At 41.7% G+C, this 20239-nt stretch overlaps 2 protein-coding genes across 2 annotated transcripts in view; one reads left to right on the forward strand and one right to left on the reverse strand.

Annotated features, from left to right (window-relative positions):
* Nucleotides 1–6802, forward strand: part of sema3c (sema domain, immunoglobulin domain (Ig), short basic domain, secreted, (semaphorin) 3C) — a 69171-nt gene extending 62369 nt beyond the window's left edge. The window contains exons 17-18 of the mRNA XM_049566831.1: nucleotides 2014–2144; nucleotides 3453–6802. Of these exons, the coding sequence (XP_049422788.1) occupies nucleotides 2014–2144; nucleotides 3453–3872 (551 nt within the window). The 3' untranslated portion in view covers nucleotides 3873–6802. The remainder of the gene's footprint in view (nucleotides 1–2013; nucleotides 2145–3452) is intronic.
* Nucleotides 6803–8600: 1798 nt separating this feature from the next.
* Nucleotides 8601–18535, reverse strand: cd36 (CD36 molecule (thrombospondin receptor)). Its single transcript, XM_049566887.1, has 12 exons — nucleotides 18013–18535; nucleotides 17478–17638; nucleotides 17197–17341; nucleotides 15011–15166; nucleotides 14112–14203; nucleotides 13809–13858; nucleotides 13634–13703; nucleotides 13151–13338; nucleotides 12043–12161; nucleotides 11876–11949; nucleotides 10011–10065; nucleotides 8601–9890 (listed from the first exon to the last, which is right to left on the reverse strand). The coding sequence occupies exons 1-12, from the start codon at nucleotides 18133–18135 to the stop codon at nucleotides 9714–9716; spliced, it is 1410 nt and encodes a 469-aa protein (XP_049422844.1). The 5' UTR covers nucleotides 18136–18535; the 3' UTR covers nucleotides 8601–9713.
* Nucleotides 18536–20239: the final 1704 nt, after the last annotated feature.

Here is a 20239-nt window from a genome sequence, read left to right on the forward strand (position 1 = left end):
GGTGTCGCTTGAAGGGACACTGAGAATTTTACCACAGCTCTACAGAGCTTAGCCTCTTGTAGCTATTTGTTTAGATTTTATGGCCAACAAATTACGCCGTCATCAACCTCACAACAGCAGGCGGCAAAGCTCTGATAAACCCCACTGTATGCTGCACGCCTAGCACCAGACAGCAGACGAAATTAGGAAGAAGCTGGTGAGGGAAAGCAGCAAGCAGCTATAAATCCAGTTATGTTTCTCAGGAGGTTGTAGGAACCAAAATAGAGTGAAAATGAAAGTGAATACTCAACTCCAAATGAATGCTAATGTCGCTACGTGTCAGCAGGATGTGTAAATAGGTCACTGGTTGGTAACGTATTAGCCTTAACAAATTTATAAGGTGATAATATGTCAATGTTGCATTTTCTCGTCACATACCGACGTAGGTGATGGACTTTCAACGTCCAGATATGATGTGCAAGGTACCCTGGGTGTGTTGGTTGTTGACACTCTGGGACGCCGTGTCAAGTTCTGCCTGTTACATGCATTGTCTTCTTTCAAAATACACTTCTGTTTTCACAGGAAATTTACCGTTTATATACAGTCTCTTTCAAACTGAATGCACTACGTCAGTAAAAACAACCCCAGTTGACGTTTTTTTGCCTTCAACAACAGCAGCACATGATTGGGTTTCAGAAAAAAGAACAGGGTTTGGCTTTATAATCTTCTGGGAGCTGAACACCCCTGTGGACTTAAGTGGACTTTCGTCACCTTAACCTGTGTTTGTGTCCCGCCGCATTTCCCACCAATGCCGCCAAGCACCATTTAACTATAACAGCAACCGACCATGTATCATGCTAACGTTAAAGCACAGCTTTTTCATGAGTGTCTGACGCCGCTAGTCACTGCCTAAGTGCCGGATTTCTACAACGTCGGAGTGAGACCTTGTTGCCCAAAGATCTCAGAAAGTCCACGAGAATTTCGGTACACAAGTTGTTACAGTAAGTTGATATTACAGGAACATGGTGATGAAAATAAATGTTCGGTTAGTTCACATATTGCGCGTCAATTTTTTGCTCACATGTAATTTGTAATATGGTGTTCGGTTGTAGCGGTTATTTGCTGTCCACGTAGAGTAGATTAGTTAGAAAAGTTATTTATCAGCATTAATCCTGACAACAAAGGTAAAGCAGTTTTTTTATGGGTTTTTTTAGGGGATGCACTGGTATTCACTGTTATTATTGTGTCATTTTAACGCTCTGAGCAATAAAATACACAACATCTTCTTTGTAGCATCCATGTTGTTTCCACGTTACGACTCAAAGCTCATGAACACACCAAAGTCAGAAGAATGACTTCCCAACTCTGGAAATCATCTAGAAACCATCCGAGGAGCATGTAAATGCAGCACAACATGTGTTTCACACAATGGCAAAACTGTCAATACAATCAATATAAAATGATTGTAGTTGTTTACACCAAAGCTGTAGCTGCATCTTCTGTGTATTTTTGTGTGTTAATGTACCCATCCAGAGGTCTCTGAGTCCAGGTACCGCACAACATCCATCACCAAAGCTCACCCAGCAACACTGGCAGGGTGCGGTTTAATGAGCGGAGAAGATTTGCTCCCCAGAGTGTCCCATTTCCTCCAACAGTTTACATCTCTAAATTAAAACGAGCTTGGGGAACAAACCATATGGCCATTACCACTAATTAGTCACAGCCCTGTCACACATCCAACTGAGTGACGAACCATTTAGCTGCGACAAAAACGACGCGGCAAATGAGACGAGATGGAGTTGCTCTGGTGCATCGATGGTTATTTTGTCAGTCTGCGGAAGCTGGAGAAGTCTGGGTGGAGTTTGGTGGTGCTGCAGGTGTCGGACTAAGCTCTGTGTCAACATTTCCCTCTCGCAGTGGGGACTTGAGACAGATTTGAGGCCATCTGTGGGGTTTGTGTCTGTCAGCGAGTGACGTCTGAAGTGACTCCCTTGACTCTGTGTGTGTTTGTGTGTGCATGTGTGTGTGTGTTAGCCTACAGGAACGCAGTGGAGATGACACAGTACGGCGTCAAGAACAACACCACCTTCCTGGAGTGTCTTCCCAAGTCTCCTCAGGCGTCTATTCGCTGGCTCATTCACAGAGACAATGACAGGAGGAAAGAGGTCAGTTTGACATTTAGAGAGGTCAAAGGTCGACATCACAGCCCGTATCTAACAAGCTGACATGGCACAACAAAAATCCCTTCAAGATAAAACGTGCTTTTCATGTTTTGGCTACGTCGTTGAAATATTACATCAAACATTTAACATGTCATGGCGATCAAATGAGCTCACACGCTTGATCAGGACTTGTAATGCCTGAGGAATGACACAGAGAACATGGAGCGTCATACAGATCAAACATCCTATAGACCCAGACTAATAACTGGGATCTCAGCGGGGGAAATGCTTTACAAATATTTGACGAGATTAGATAAAGCTTGGCCCGAGTGCGCCTGCATGAAAAGCCCTTTATGGATTGAGCTCTCACCTCAGTGGAGTAGATTCAGAGTAATGGCCGTTTTATAGCGTCTCCCCGTGAGAATAGAAGTTGGCCCTTTAAATAAATCACTTAAGTTTTATGGTGTGTAATGATCAGAGTCTTTTCCAAACTAAGGCCAGGCTGATTTTAAAGTGAGAAAGGACGAAGCTGTTGGATTTAGAGTGTCGCCATCGGTTTATTTTTAAACTGATGGCGATGAAGGCACTTCAGCGTCTTTCAGCACCTCCACTGTGACGTCCATTTCAACTCCTTTTTACACTTCTTTTCGCTGCATATCTTCAGCAGCAGCCACATTTGAAATGTCTTCAGAAGATGTATCTGTCCTAGTGAAGCATATGTATTAGTAACCTGACACGCCAGATGGTTTGTTAACACATGACCATCTGAGAAGCTGTCGTTGGAATCTGTTTGGAAAAGGACTGGCACTTTTAAAAATACTTGGCAGGTGATTGGATGAACCATCTGTCCGTCACCGTGTATCATGGACCATGGGTCTATAGAGGAGCTGGATGCAGTGTAAAAAGCAGGACCCATTTCACCCCTATGGACGCTGCTCAGTGGTGTATGAAGCCAGACATTCAACTGACGCATATAAGATAACGATGGCAAAGTACACTTCTGAGTGTCAGAACGGTCTGAAGTCTGAGGTTTTTGCTCACAAGAATTACTTATACATATGTTTACCTCATCATTTGAAACTTTGGCCACGTTTAATATGAACATTCATCACTGTAACATTATATATATGACAGAAAATAAGGAGAAGCATGGTAGATCCCTTTTAAGTGACTCCATTAATCTTCAGTTAGTATTTGTCAGGTTTCCCTGTCAGTATCGTTCAGGTACTGCTTTGATTTGGATCTTTTCCAATTCTGTGCTACAAATTATGTGGACAAGGTTATGGCACTAACTAACTGTGTCAACCACAGGTGAAGCTGAGTGACCGCGTCCTCTCCACGGAGCACGGCCTCCTCATCCGCTCCGTCCAGCTGTCCGACCAGGGCCTCTACTACTGCCTGACCACAGAGAACAGCTTCAAGCGCACCGTCGCCAAGATCCGCCTGCGAGTGCTGAGCGAGGCCATGGTGAGCGTGCTGACGGACAAACAGCAGTCGCCGTGGGCCTGGGCCAGCTCGTTGCACCCGAAGACCCTCCTGGCAGCCTTCAGTCCGGCGGAGAGCTTGGCCGTGCAGCAGTACTGCAAAGAGAGGAAGGAGATGCAGAACCTCCAGCAGAGACAGCAGCCGCCTCAGCCACCAGGGCCTCTCAGGGGGGACCTTGCCAAACTGAAGCCCCTGCTGGACCGGAGGAAGATTCGCAACCGGCGCAATCACCTCCCAGAGGTCTGACACAGGGGAGGTGCAGACACTGACGCGAAAACCCTTCTCTGTTTCTATCCCCTCATTATCCGACTCTCATCTCAAACTGCAGAGCTGCACTGTGGATGTACAGTAAAACGAGGAGGTGGGTGCAGGGAGTTGTTATTCGGCAATATCTCTTTTTCTTGCATGAGGTTCTGTGACCAGATGGCTGTGACACACACTAGTACACACGCACAGGCACCCAGGAGCAATTTATTTGCTGTTGCAGTCACAACCCAAACTGAAGTGGCCCTGTTATGAGTGCCACTAATAAACTGCAGTTGGTATTGCTTATGATAATACACCCTGAGACGCAGCTACGGTCGATGATCGTATCATATTTTAGATATTAGAGGGGAAATTGGACTGGCCAGATATTAGCTCACAATGGATTTGTTCACAAACAGAGGAAGTAATTTGAAATCACAACAGTAAATAGGGGAGATTGAAAAGGGACAAAAGGGAGATTGATGCATGCTTGAGAGTGAGCGCCCTCTCAAAGTATAATATCAGTATTTTATTAGATTCTACTCACATTTCTGTATTTACTTTGAACTAACAAAGTTGTCTCTGCTCTGTGAAATGACTGAAAGCGGTTCGTGGGCACATGTAGGGTAATAAAAAGTCAATTTATGAGAGAAATATGTTTTATTTTCTCATGGATTGACTGCCTCACGCAGTATCTGCAATAGCACTGTTAATACAAAGTGCTGATGATAAGTGGTACCGATAAAAAGTGTTTCATTACAGCGCTGTAAATTTAAAAGGATTTAGTTCAAAGGCTGACTTAAAGGGGAAGTTTGATATTTTTCAACCTGGACTTTGTTTTCCCATGTTGTTGTGTCAAAGTGAATTTTGGGTTCAACAAGTTTTGAAAGGGGTTCAGTACTGAGCGAGAAGGCTGCAGCTGCCAGCGGCTAAAAAGGCTGTCATGTAACCAGTTGGGGCATTTGTGCACCGTCAGTTTATGTCTACTAACAGTGCTTGTTTTTGCTACTGACAGGCTGAGATTGTTATAGTAAGTGTTTGACAGCTGATGGAAAGGATCCCTACGGAGATGGACGTTTTTTTTAATCCAGTAATAGTGCCAAAATTGCCACCACCAAACCCACCAGACGCCATTTAAATAAATGGTAATTTTGTCATTGTAAAACACACTCCATTTAAAGTTGACAGAAAAATTCAGAACTCACAAAAACCATCTTGGTTTGTCTTTCGACTGTTCCAACAATCGTCTATTCTGGTATGGTTGAAATTAACCCTCAATTCACCAAGTTAGATGTGAAAATATGCTGGCTCTAAACACCCTTAAATTACTGCTTATTGAAATGGAGTCTGGTGGGTTTGGTGTTGGCGATTTTTGGGGCTGTTTCTCAAAAGGTCTATCTGTGGGGATTATTCAAAAATGTTATCGAACTCACTCGGGGAAACTATGCACCGTCAATTCATGTCCACTAAAAGTGTTCAGATTATTATTCTATGAAAAGGATCCCTACAGAGATAGACCTTTTTGTTAGAGCATGAGTTTGTTTAGCTACAAACAGCCCCGAAATCACCATCACTAAAACCAGACACTATTTAAATAAAATTTTAGCCTAAATAGAGCCAGCGTAATTTCACATTTAACTGAATAAATTGAGGTTTTATTTCAAGACAAAGCAAGACATCTGTTGTGAGTTTTAGTTTGCTTCTGTTGACTCTTAAGTCCAGTTTCCACCAAACACTTTCAGTATGGTACCTTTGGAACCAAAAGTAACCCTTCAGACATGGTACCTAGACCCTGGTGTTTCCACCACAAACAGTACTCTTAAATGTGGGCGTGGTTGTTGTCACTCACTGGGGACGGTATGGAATGGTTCCATTGGCACCATCTGCAACTTTTCACAGCGGAAACGGAAAATAAGTGTACCAGACCGAAATGAACCGTACTGTACAGCTCAGTGGAAACAGACTTGAATGAAGTCTGTTTTACGATAACAAAATTAGTGTTTAATAAAAAGGAGTCTGTTGGGTTTGGCGATGACAATTTTGAGGCTGTTTCTCGTTTAACAAAAAGGTCTATCTCTGTAGGGATCCTTTTTATAATGTCAACAGACAAAACCTGAAAATAGGGTCCAGGTTGAAAATTTTAAAGTTACCCATTAAGATCCAGTGCTGATTCTACCCAAACAGATTAACAGTAAAATACTGAGTAGAACATAAAATTCTTACACAGTCTCTACTGTATTTATTCCTATTACTCAGACATACACGTAAGAGAATCTGCCTCACTGTAATTCAGCTGCAGATTGTATCATACTTCTCTTGTTTCTTGCACAGAAGCATGTTTATAGAAATCCATCAGTAACGTAGAAGCATCTTAATCCTTGCCTGGATTAGATTTAGCACAATTTAGTTTTACAGCATAGTTTACATCCCACGGTAGATGCTGAAACATGACAACATCCTTCTTTGGATCCACATTTTCCACATTGTCCACAGCGAAGTGGGCACCTTTAATTCAGAAATAATAATTAATTGACATATGTGAATAGACTTTTGTTTCCTGAGGCGTAGTTAATGTAGATAGAGGTTATTTGTTGCTTGTGTACAGAGTATGTTTTTGTTCCTTTCCTCCTTTTTAATTTAATGTTGTGCAGGTGTTTTTGTGAAAATGTGTATATAATTTCAACATATTTCACCAGCTATGACTGTATCTGCAAATTGCAGAGACATACAGTGTTATTTTCATTTTGAAAAAACAAAGACTTTCTAGCTGTACCTTCCCTCTAAACAGATCTCTGCTCCGCGTTTAATAAAGCTGTGTGACCGGCATCATGTCAACTTCAACTCAGTGTAATTTCGGTGTTATGAAACATATGTATTTCTATTTATTAATGTCATGATAGCCTGAATAAATCTGTGCAGATGAATCTCAAGTTTACAGAAAGAGCATGTATTTTATTGTCAGACATTTTTATTAGTATAATTTCTCAAAAGGTGATTTTCTTTTTTCTTTCTGTTACCGGCAGATACATCGTCCCTCTGTTGACTTTATAGATCCCATGGAGGGGCTTGTCATGATTATGATGGCCAATATGATTTTGGGATATATTGTTATTTACTTTCTTGTTGGAGATTGATGAGAAGATCAATACCACTGTTATGTTTGTACAGTAAATATGAAGCTACAGTCACCAGCTGGTTAGCTTAGCTTAGCACAAAAAAAAGTAGTAAAATTTGACTTGACCCTGATCATCTCAGCTAACTCTTGACAAAAAAAGTTAACAAGTATATCTCCCAAAATGTGGAACTATTCTGTAAACAATTATCACACAAAGAAACTTTGACAACATTGAAAGTGTATGGGTACACACTAACATCAGAGGGTCCAGCTTTTGAAAAACATAAACTTGTGTCCTAAATTTTTAAGATTATTGCCCATTACCTGTAGAGAAGCCAATTTCCACCAGTGTGATGAAAAAAACAGATCTTGTCAGTCATTATAATGAGAAATTTTCTCAAAATGATGACTTACTTCTCTGAGAATAATGAGAAGCTCTCTTAAAAGAAGGACTCAGTTTCTGAAAATACAAAATATCTCAAAACAGCAGGTTTGTATCTCAAAATAATGACTTACTAGAACAAAAATATGAAAAACCTTCTCAAAATAATGACTTAGTATCTCAAAATAATTTAAAAGAATGACTTAGTATCTCAAAATAATAAGAAACTTACTCAAAATAATGACTGGATTTCTCAAAATAATGAGTTTGTTAGGTTTGGTTACATCACTGACGATGTATTCAGATGCATCGGAAGATGTATTCAAGAACGCACAGAGTTACAAAATGAGAAACTTTGTCAAAATAATGAACCATTTCCCCAAAAAATATGAGTTAATATCTCAAAATGAGAAAAGTCTTCAAAATATTGACACAGTATCTCAAAATAATGGGAAAAAAAACTTAGTTTCTCATTGTTTTGAGATAATTTCTCAAAAATAATGGCTTAGTATGTGAAATGTATTTTAAAAACAATGAGAGTATCTCAAAATAACGAGAAAATTTCTCTAAATAATGACCTAGTATCTCAAAATAATGAAAAAAAAAGACTTAGTGTCTCGAAATAATGAAAAACTTTCCAAACAAAATGACTAAGTAGCTAAAAGAATGAGACACTTTCTCAAAATAATGAATTTATACAGTGACAGACTCAGGATGTTTGAAGGGCAGGGGCGAAAAGGAAAGAAGGGCACCTACTGCATGACATGGGGACAAGAGGGCAGCTAAAAGGGCACATCCGCTCATTTTCATCCAATAGGGCACATCGTCTTGTTTTGATCGATCAAGAGGGCAGCCAAAAGGGCACATCCACTCGTTTTTGTTAATCAAGAGGGAAGCCAAAAGGGCACATCTGCTCGTTTTCGTTAATCAAGAAGGCACCCAAAAGGGCACATCCGCTCATTTTTGTTAATCAAGAGGGCAGCCAAAAGGGCACATCCGCTCATTTTCATCCAATAGGGCACATCGTCTTGTTTTGATCACTCAAGAGGGCAGCTGATAGGGCACATCCTCTCATTTTCACATCTCAAGAGGGCATTTAAGCACGGCGTTTTCAACCGAGGTGGCAACAGGGGGCGGCAGTAAACCCCCCCCCCCCCCCCCCCCGAGTGCACCCCGAGTCCATCAGTGAGTTTATATCTCTAAATAATTACAAAATTTCACAAAATAATAAGAAATTTTCTCAAAATAATGAGTCAGTACCTTTAAAAAAAATAATAATAATATCTTAAGATAATGACAAATGATAGTATCATTACTATCATTACTACTGTCACTATTTTGAGAGTTTCTCATTATGTCATTATTATCGCATTACTCTGAGATACTATTATTTTGAGATATTAAGTCATCATTTTCAGAAAGTTTCTTGTGGTTTTTCTTCCATCACATTGACAGAAATAGGCTCCCATATACCTGAGATACCCCGAGGTTGCAAATTCCCCTCAAGAGGAGACGTCTAATCCCAAATGAAACACTCCATTATACTGTAAGTGTGACATGTGAGATTCAGACCCAACAGTTGAATCAAAGACACCCAGGAGGCTGCACAGGGTCATTTAAAACCCATAAAACCAAGGAGAGGCCTCCTGCTGGGCAGAAACACTGCTTTCTCACCAAACAAACCCAAGTACCATTCAGAACCACCATATAATCATCCCTTGACTCATTTTTATGACTCTTTTTGATTTATGGACCACTCAAGGTAAAGAGGAAATCAAGTCATTTTGCTCCAGTGTGCACAATGTGGAGGTTTGTTGCAGCAGCTGGAACATCTCGGCTGTATTTTAGGCCAAGGGGAATGTGGACCAATCATGATAGACTGTTGCCGGTTAGGAAAGAGTAAACACTCAGAACCAAACACCCAGTGAGAAACTCGTTTTCAGCTTTTATTCATTTAGAAGAGACTAGTTCAGCAAAGGTTACGGACATTTGCGCAAGATTAGATTCATGTACATTTCTTTCATAGGATGTCAAACAGACCCATCTCTCCTCTGTGCGGATTAATAACCTGACTGTTAGTGGCGTCTCCATCCGCTCTCCCGTTAAAGATCCCTGATTGAGTTAACGTTACAGTGTTTGCAATTGAAATAATACTTAACAAAGCTCTGGGAGCTTTGCATAAATCACAGTATTCCCCCCCTGGTATCAAAGGAAGTATGACATTATAAATAACACTAAAATTACAAAAAAGTGCAAGTCTATATCAAACGGTCTGATGTCCCGTAGCAGCTTAATGCACTGTGTCCTGCGACTCACACACAACAGACACTTCCGTGTGATTCATTCACACCAGCTTGCTTTGGTTATCGTTCCTCCTCACCACGCAGTAGGAGATGAGACACACGACGAAGATGCCCACACCTGTGCCCATTAGTGTGTTCTGTATCATCTCCAACATCTGGATACGGGAGACTAGCTCTGTCTTAAACCTCTCCGCCGTTGGGTCATCCACCACAGCCGTCTGGTTACATTTTGGCGACAGAGAGAGAGAGAGAGAGAGAGAGAGAGTGACTGATTATTATGCATCCCGAGCTAACAGACTCCACACTTCATGACTGCAGGGCTGTGTTTTTTATCTTACCTCATTCAGCCAAACAACAGGGAATATGGTATAATCCTTGACTTTCTTCAGCACCCTGCAGGGAGAGAGTTCATTACTTAGTATTCAGTGCATGATGATGTCTCAAAACAATTTTGCCTTTATTTGACAGTGACAGAGGAGACAGGAAATGCAGGAAGAGAAAGAGGAGGTGGATGACATGCAAGCTCCAATAAATAGCTTGACATTTGGGAAAAGCAAGATTCTGCGTCAAATTCACACCATAGGCGCGTATGCAGTATGTTCTATGTCGACACATAGCCTACGCTGTAGCCTGGTGCGCACCTCCACAGAAATGTAACTACTGGTCATGGCGACGCAGACCTCCTGTCTATTTCTGTGAGCTGAAACCATTTCCCTCAGTGGAAACAAAGCTTTTATTTACTTTAATTTCACAGATAAGAAACAATAACTTGTGAAGACAATAAAGCCTCCACAAAAATAGCATTTTAAGTCTTGTGTGTGATTTATCCTGACTTCATATGAGCAGAGGAAATCTCCGCTTGTGGCTAGGCTAATTTATACAATGTAAAATGTCATAGGCTTTTGCTAATAACGTTAGCATGTTGTATTTGTTTGGAAAACGTATTTAGTATAAGACAGTTGTTTTGTCAGTGAACCTTGTGAGCTGTAATGGAGCTGCATTACTTTTGTTAAATGCTGATGTTGTCCCTGGCTTCATTAAGTAGAGGAAAAGTCCGCTAGCCACTTAGCTAATTTATACAATGTAAAATGCCATAGGCTTGTGCTAATAACATTAGCATGTTGTATTTATGGGGAAAATGTGTCCAGAAAAAGACAAGTGTTTGTCTGTGAATGCTGCGAGTTATAGTGAAGCTGATTTGAACGTTAATTACCTAACTGTACGGTAAGAACGTAACGTCATTCATAGGGCGCTAATTCAAAGGCTATCATACAAACTGTCCTATGAGGATATGTTACGTTGGAGGATTCCACCAGAGGGCACAGCAGAGAACTGAGACCATGAAGAACTTGCTAGCTTAGCGGTTAGCTTAGCATTCCATACAAAGCCATATAATAAATACATAACCACAGCAAAACCACGACTTGTCCTTTTGAAACTTTTTTGTACTAACTACAGAAACCAGATAACATGTTAATTTGTGAGCTCTTCAGTTGGCAGGGTTTGTTATGTCTGAACAGTGCCAGGCGAGCTGTTTGCCCCTGTTCTCACACCCGGGCCAAACAGAACCTCTTGTGTGAGCAGTGCGACTGAGGCGGCACTTGGCTGCGGCTCATCTCGAGATTTGGAGTCTCGCCTATTTTTTCCATGAGATGGTTTGCAGCAAAAATAGACAGACAGTAATCTGTTGGTAGTCATATTGACATCATACCAGCAACAATACACCTTTCACAGCTATTTCAATGGCTCTATCTGTAAAATATATCTCAATCATGAAAAAACATTATTTTTAACACAACACTTCTTTTTTCCATTTCAAATGAAAAGCCCTAGAGCATTTCTGTTGACAGAATCCCTTCATTTGTTAACACAAGGCTTTTACTGTAAAATATTAATGGCTATTATCAAAGCCAAACTCTGTGTGCAAAAATAGGGCTGGCAGGCAGCAGTAACACTGTCTGTGTGAACACCACATGCAGGCCAGCCACAGCCATTCAACGAGGCACCCGTCACACACAGGTAGAGGAAGGCAAAGCGGCCCGGACGTCAGTCTTTACACTAAACTGACTAGCTGCAGGCTTTAGCTTCACATTTACCACACAGACATGAGAGTCGTCTTCAATTTCTCATCACACTCTCGTCAAGAAACCGAATAAGCACATTTCCCAAAATCTTTCCCTTAAAAACGTGAAGCACAACTTACGTGATGACCTTTGATGGTCCATACATCATATTCACTTGAATTCTCTTGGCAAACCTCAGGGTGAATCCAGTTGTCTGGTGGGAAAATACCACAAAATTAGCATCAGAATTGCTGCCACTAAAAGTCAGAAATCACCAATATTATTATATAAGTTTAGAGGCTTTTACAGGTTCCACGTCCAGGTAGGTGGCGTGGTGCTCCTCGCTGGGATTGAGGCCTAGCACGGCCTCTCGCAGGGACTGACTGCCATGAAGGAAGTGGGGCAGAGAGATGTAGATCGGTTTTCCTGTTTAGGTGGCAAAGAAACAGACAAGTCAAAATACCAAGCTGCAGAACAGAGAGAAAGTTCTAGGTCCCGACACACCAAGCTAAGTAGTGTGTCCTGCACTGCTGGCATTCGTCGGCACCAGTCAGGTTTTTGCCACCAATTCAGCAGCACAAACTAGTGATATGAGGTATAATTGTTTTTTGTTAGCCACTGAGCTCTTTGGCAGAAACATTACCTGATGGTTTGTGTAATTATTCACTGGTACATGGTAATGGTATGGAGGGGTATGTCTTACACAGGTGCAGAATATGCATGCTTGTTAGCCATCAATTTGGTGTATTCATGTGCAACTTTTTGGCTAAGACACAGTGACGTGAGGCAACGCAGCAGGTGGCTCTCGTTCCTGCTAGTTCTCTGAAGCTGGTTTGGTGTGTCTGGGCCTTTAACGCAACAGTGAGTAAGACTGAGGGGATTTGTGGGAGTGTAGAAGTGAGTATTGCAGATTGCAACCAACTAAAACCTCTCCCGGTTAGAATTTCTTCAGTGTTGATGAGGCTTTTACGGAAGCCGAATTATCCACAAAGGTCTTTTCCGTTCTAGAACAAATGGACCTGGTGTTTAAACCAGTAAAAACACAAAATAAAGCAGTTTCATGTAAAAATAAATAATCGTTTTTCCGATGCTCTTGATGCAGAGGGGCTTCTAACTGCGGTGGCCGACGTGAGAAAAAATGTGAATGGCCATATCTAGAGCCAATGTTTGGTTTGTCTGCTCTGGGCTACTGTAGAAACATGGCAGTGCAACATGGCGCGATCTCCGTAGACAAGGACCCGCTCCCTATCTAAATATAAGCGGCCCATTCTAAGATGACAAAAACACAAAGATTCTTATTTTCAGGTGATTTTACACTAAAGTAAACATACTTATTATATTATATTTCATTTTTGCAAATATATCCTGCACACTGGACCTTTAACTCGTGCTCAAAGAAACGAATGCTTACTGACCGTCTTGACAGGAGCTGATGTCCAGAACTCCTGCCAGGGTGCAGTCCTTGGTAGTCTTTGGGTCTCTGCAGAAGCATCGATTATCTGGGTTGACCGTAGGGGAGGCCAGGGTATTTGGCTGGAGGGCGTAGCGATACACTTCAATCCCTTTCAGATCCAGTCTCGCCTCAAAGCCAGCTGACACAGACCTGAAGACAAAACAACACAGAGACTAGTACAAAAGTCTTCCAGAGAAGGACCTTCATGTACCCAGTAATATCTGACTCCACTGTGCAGCATAATTCAGACCCTGGTGCATGGTTTTGGTGTTAGAAAGCTCTGACCTCTAGTGGTTACTGAGAGGAAAAGTCCAAATGGTTGCAAGGCTCAAATTAAGATGTTAAATCTCCCATCGTTGACACTTACTGCCCCACTTAATGTTAGCAAAGCACAGTCAGACTACATCGGATGAAATTGCTCCCATGAAATGAAACTTTTCATCACCTGCAGATGTCTGACGAGAAGAAATAGAGCGGCTTTGTCTTGTCCACAAAGGGAGGGAATGAGGACGCATCTGAGGAAGAGGGGAGAAGTGATGAGCTGACTCGTCTGCATTTAGAGCTGCAGCGGTGTAATATAAGAGTAAAGCAGAATTCTTGAAGCTGTGCATGAGCCAAACCTGTCCCGTTGATCATGTTACAGTACTTGTCGTCCCAGAAACGTAAGGTCCTGTTGGACGAAATGGAATTTGTCAGGCACGCTATTTGATTTAACATCAGCCGAAAATTTCCAAAAGAAAAAATGGAAATCTCACATGTGGGAATCTGTACAACCTGATTAACCTGACTTCATTAAACAGCCAAAAATATGACAATAAAAAAACTGGATCCTCACTTGTCACAATCTGTAGGAGCTGATTAAAAGATAAAAGCCTCAAATCCAGTCTCAGTATCTCCCTCGCTTAATTCAAAGTCAGGCTCACCTCTCTCCTCGCCACCTGTCAATTATGCCCACTTTTGAGATGTCGTCCTTTCCAGTGAAGACGTTGTAGTAGCCATCATACGTACCATTGTACTGGGAAAAACACATTTCACACAACTAATTAACAAAACTGGGCTGTTACTGGGTAGATGTTGTCTAGGGCTGTCCTGAATGTTTCAAAGCTTCAAAGCATCTACTGTTGCCATGGTAATTGACGTCCAAATCAGTATCCAGATGCTTCAGATTTATAAGCATTGCCCCAAAAACTCAAATAGCCTACAAAATGAGAAATAGTACATCTACATAGGTCTGTTTATTTATGCATTTGTTTATATGCCTACATATGAGCAAATTCATTTCTATGGGGCATGTCTGACATTTTCGTTTCAGGTAAAAAGAATAATCCTTGTAATCTGATTTTTGTCCTTGTGTCTCATCAGACTCATAATTAAAATAACAGGAAAGTATATAAATAATCACCACAAGTTTGAAGAAAGTATTATAGCTTGCATTGCCACCCCCGTGCGAAGCTTCAAACATTTGTAGGTAACTCTCACTGAAGCTTCAAAGCATCAAAAGCCCAACTTTTATGTTAATTATTTGTAAGTTCATTCATTCATTCATTCATTCATTGTCCGTAACCATTTATTCTGTTAGGGTTCACTGGGGTGCTGGAGCCTATCCCATCTGACACTGGGCAAGAGGCGGGGTACACCCTGCATCATCAGACTATCGCAGAGCTAGCACATAGAGACAGACATCCATTCACACGTTCAAAAACATGGGCAATTCAGAGTCACCAATTAACCTGCATGTCTTTGGATGGTGGCAGGAAGCTGGAGTACCTGGAGAAAACCCATGTTATGTGTAAGTGTAAGGCTGCAATATGTGTTTACTCACAGGTGCAAATAGGCCCACAGTTCCTTTCAACATGGGGTCATGGTATCCCCACAGCATTTCCCTGACTGTACGGTTCTGGAACAAGGAGGAGTTGCTTGATTTTATCAGACCCTCCAATGCACCGTGAAGCACTTTGGGAACCAGTGAATAAGCTCCCTGGGAAAAAAAAGAGAAAAAAGCTGAAACATTTATCTTTATATTTGGAAAAGCATCAGTGGATGGTGTCAGTTATAAAAGGCAACAGTGTGGATCTATAATGATACACATGGAGAACTGCTGTGCACACAAGTGCTGTGGTTGCCTCAGGAGATAAGCCAGAAAATAACCCTCTTTTATGACTGTGATACTGCGTAATTACTGACAAACAGAGCTGGGTTTGCTAATGCTCATCATTTGAGCCTTATCAAAGTTTGAAGAGAAAGCAGTACTTGCACTAACTGTACCCATAAACAAAGATTGCCATTGTAAAATGATGACTTTTTTGTCGTTCATGCTTTTCAGACTCCCCATGTCTTTTTATACTACCAGTCATCAAACCTTACTTTAAAGATACTTCTTAAGTACCAAAAACTGTCATGTACCAATGACTTGCTCAGGTTCATCGTCTTTTTTCTTTTTGTGAATGGACAGTTCCTGATTTCAATCCAAATTAGCTGTGCTAGCTGTGTATTTATGAAAAACATGCTTGGAGTCGCCAAAATAAACACAAACATTCGCCTGCTGCATCAGTTTTTATAGCTAACTTCCAGGGCAACTAGCCCGCTAACAAAACTAGCTGTGTATTTATGAAAAACATGCTTGGAGTTGCCAAAGAAAACACAGAAATTAGCCTGCTGCATCACCTTTTACAGCTAACTTTTTGGGAAACTTGCCCGCTAACAAATTTAGCTGTGTATTTCTGAAAAACATGCTTGGAGTCGCCAAAATTAGCCTGCTGTATTAGCTATGTAATTTACTGTGCACTACTTCCAAAGAAACCTGCTAGAAACCAAGCTAGCTGCCTATTTATCTACGCACAGAGATAAACTGTAAGCTTAAATGTCTTATGCTGAGGTGGGTCAACACGAGAATAAAACCCAACTAGAAAATATTGGAATTTTTCTTTTACGTTTCAATAGTTTGGCTTTTTTTTGGTAAATAAAAGACAAGAGTTTTGTTGAGAATCATGTTAATAGTATTCCTCAAAGTATGGTACTGAGAAAGTATTTGTGTCAGTACGGAAATGCAAGCCTTAGCTAGCCCGAGCCAAGCTTAATTTTATTTCCTTTTTTTTTTTCTTCTGAAACAATTCTTCATTAATTGCAGACCAGATGTTGGCATTGTACATTTCTGCAAACCTCGACTCTGCAACATTTGTACGTTTTTATGTAGCCAATATGTTGAACTTTACATTATATATGTTTCAACAATGCTGTGGTTAATGTGTGATTGTGAACTGCTGATAAATCGTTAAAAAACAACCAACTTTGGTCGCGCAATCACAACTGGATATGCTGCTGCTAAATTGCTAAAAACACTCATTTTCAGTGGTGCAATCATGGCTGGAAATGCCACCAATAAATTGTTGTTTTTGTTTGTTTGTTCTTGGTCTTGAACACTGGTCTGCAGTGTTCTGCAGCTTGGCGGCCATCTCATGCACACCACCACCATCCTGTCTACCTCCTGATGACAATGTCAGCTAATGTAATCACAACTTTTTCACTTTTTAAATTTTGATACGATACATATGAAATGTACAGATGTAACGTATCCATAGTTTGCAGAAATGTACAATGCCAACGTTTTCCACTGGTGACTGGGCTACTTCATGATGTGTTGCACTGGCTTCTCTGGAGTCTCCAGTTAAATCTGAAGGGTTGCTAATGATCAATGGGATAGGAAGAAAAAAAAAATCTATACTGTGCAATTTCTCTAATTCTTCCTTTTCCTGTGAAATCCTGGCAACTTTTCACAACAAACTTATTCAAAGGAACAAGCTGGTGAGCCACAAATAACCTATCACAGAGGGTCACGAGCCAAAAAGGTTGGGAACCACCACTAAAAAGAGCAGTTACAGACTAAAGCAACCCACTTTGCAGGGCAACACAGCTTGCCTTGGCACAGCTTGCCTTGGCCTTGGAACAGAGTAACTATTAACAGTAGAGTGGAGTCAGGAATCACCGCACAGGGGGGTGAAACTCACTTACAGCCACAGCCAGGTTGAGAGAGGTGACTTTCTCTTCCTCTGATCCCACTGACATGGATGGCTCAAAGATGGCGCCCATAGGCAGCAGGTATGAGACAGTTTGATTGGGGTTGAATGTGATGTTCTCTTTGGCCAAATATCTTGTCCTGAAGGGGGAGAGGGTCTTACTCAGATGTTGTTATGTGTCGTATATCAGATGAATGTGATGATGTAGTGACAGTAGTGCCAATTCTGAAGCCGTTCATCAAAAGGTTACAGAACAGGAACATAAATCAGCCTTACCTGTACGTGTAAGGTCCTTTTTCCACGACCACTGGATTTGCTCCCTTCTGCAAAACCTCCTGGGCATTTTGCACGTCAAAGAACCAGAACTGCCTGTACACCTGTGCCTCTGCAGACGCCCAGTTGTCATAAGCTGTCGTTCCATTCTCAATGACGGCTTCCTAAACCCAGCAGACACACAGACAGTCTATTTTTAACATACCTCAAGACTGCCAGCAGGCCAGCTGCCCCACTGATACATGAAAAGGGTGGATGCTCTGTTACAGGAGGAAAAAAAAAGGTCTAAGCCGCTAAATTTTCTCCACGGTGTCTAGTAAAAAAATCACAGATGCCGATCTTTTGATGGATAAAAACAAGGCACAGTTGGCTTTCTGCACAGCTTCTTGTTTACCATTTGAAGCAGCTTTCCAAAATGCACGCCTCTTCCCTCTCGTTTCTCCTGAATCACCTTGATCTCCGCGTACTAACTCAGGCACATTCACACACTCTGTCACTCCCTGTTCTCTAACCCGAGGGGTGAAACTCAGCACCATACCTTCTCCACTGTCCCCTCAATGACGCTGTTCCCCACTGGGATAAGGACGCCTCCCAGGACGGCTACCACCGCCCCAAACACAGCTCCGGCTATCAGCCCGCACCTTCTGTTACAGCAGCCCATGGTGGTGTGCGTTTCCCTCCGTCAGTCCGTACGGCTGTCTGTCTGCCTGGCAGCCTGTTCTCCTTCTGTCTCTGTGTTTGTGGTGTGTGCTAGTATATGTGCAGCTTGTCTGTGTTTGTGTCCTGGCAGCAGCAGCAGGCAGCAGTGGCACAGACAGTCTGTACCATCAGAGGAGCTGATGGAGCAGCCGAGGCCAGGTAAAAGTATACACACCTCTGGCAGGCACCCAGGGACCTCCCATCAAAGAAGTTATATAATAGCAAGCAAGGTTTAAGGTTCAGCTGAGAATTATCACCCCAAGTATGAGTAGGAACTCCCTGAGCAGGTGATAACAGCCACAGTAGACTGAGTGTAGATGTGAATAAAATAAAGCTAATTTCTGATTCCAGAGCCACGCCATTTTTCTTTTGTTTCAGTCATTTTAATACATTTCAACACCTAGTGACACGAAGCCTTGACTTGAACATTCAAGAGGGTTTATCAGGATGTGAGCTATCAGTTCTAGATATTCAGTGACCTGGATGATAACAACGTGACAACGAGATTTCATTCTCTTCTTTCCCATTCTGCATCTTATCTGTCCCTCTCTATCTGCTCATTTCTTGTCTTCTAGACGATTTCTGCTCCAAGCTCCGAGCTTACAAGAGACCGAAAAGGAGGAACGTATAAATGATTAAGTACTGTATATCCTCATTGTGCAGACACAGTGAAAAAAGGAGCTTATCTGCATTTGTGCTTGTGTAATTTCATAAGAGACATTAAAATGAATTGCTCTTTATCTCTCTTAAAGTCATTTGCTCAGTGCTTATCTTGATTTCTTCAGTGATTTCCTTGCACATAGAGTTTTGGAGCGTAATCAGCAGCATTGTAACAGTGGTTGTGCACATGATGATTGATGGATGGAATCCTTTTTGTGTACTCTTTGCCAAGATTTAAAGTAGGGAGCCAGGTTTTGCATAATTTAATTGGCATTTCCCCATCCCAATGTCTGCTGTCTATCTCTTCCCCCAGACAAAAATTGTGTTCCTTGGCATGTCACACAAGGGTCACTTAAATGTGGTTTAGTAGCTGGCCTACTAAAAGAGACTGACAGGTGAGTCATTCTGGCTACGATGCAGGAATAAGTACTTGAAGAAGGTACTTCGGCACGTCAGTGGACTTGTGAGAGACAGCAGCCCGGTCGCCAGAAGAAAATGTTGGCTTTGTACATTTCTGCAAACTGCAAATATGTTGGATTTGCATTTGTATGAAATTTGTAAATACTATATTTTTTAATTGATGTAGTAAATGAACTGACACCAAGGTGAGATCCTTGCCAATCTGCAGACCTCTGTAGACCACTCTTCAAGACCAACAACCAACAGAAGAGGGTGTGATTTAGCAACCCGTCTCTGTTTATCCACTGGGGATAGCGCCTCAAAAAGGGATTGTTTTACTGAGACTTCCATCCAAAAGAGGTCCACAAAAAGTGGTTGTTTTAGCACTGAGATATCGCTATGTTTCCAGCTGGGATAGTGTCACAAAAAGCAGTTGTTTTTACCAAGACAAGTCTTTGATTCCTGCGAGGACATTGACACAAAAAGAGGTTGTTTTTTACTTACATAGTGTGCATTTCCTGCTGGGATAGTGCCACGCGAAGAAGTTGTTTTTGCAGACATGTCACTGCATTTCCAGACAGGATAGTGTCACAAAAAGTTATTTTTACCAACACGTGGCTACATTTCCTTCCAGGATAGTGCCAAAAACAGCAGTTGTCTTCTACTGAGACGTTGCTACATTTTGTGCCAGAATAGCGCTACAAAAGAGGTTGTTTTTAACCAAGACGTCGATGCATGGGTCAGTGCCACCAAAAGCAGTTGTATTTTGCCGAGATGTTGCTGTGTTTGCTTCCGGGATAGTGCCACAAAAGGCGTTGGTTAATACCAAGACAACACTGTGTTTCCAGTTGGGATAGTGCCACAAAAACAATTGTTTTTTTCACCAAGATGTGGCTTCATTTCCTGTCAGGACAGTGTTTTTTACTTAGATGTCACTGCATTTCCTGCTGGGATAGTGCCGCGCAAAGAAGATACGTTTGTCGACAAGTCAGTGCATTTCCAGGCAG

This window comes from Epinephelus fuscoguttatus, linkage group LG22 (genome assembly GCF_011397635.1).
Source record: "Epinephelus fuscoguttatus linkage group LG22, E.fuscoguttatus.final_Chr_v1".
Classification (NCBI taxonomy): Eukaryota; Metazoa; Chordata; class Actinopteri; order Perciformes; family Serranidae; genus Epinephelus; species Epinephelus fuscoguttatus.

Coding starts and splice junctions, on each gene's coding strand:
- cd36 (XM_049566887.1), bottom strand. CDS start 18,135: ATGGGCTGCTGTAACAGAAGGTGCGGGCTGATAGCCGGAGCTGTGTTT. Junction 15,167..17,196: donor CTCTCAACCTGGCTGTGGCT/GTAAGTGAGTTT, acceptor TTTTTTTCCCAG/GGAGCTTATTCACTGGTTCC. Junction 12,162..13,150: donor CATCAGCTCCTGTCAAGACG/GTCAGTAAGCAT, acceptor CCACCTAAACAG/GAAAACCGATCTACATCTCT.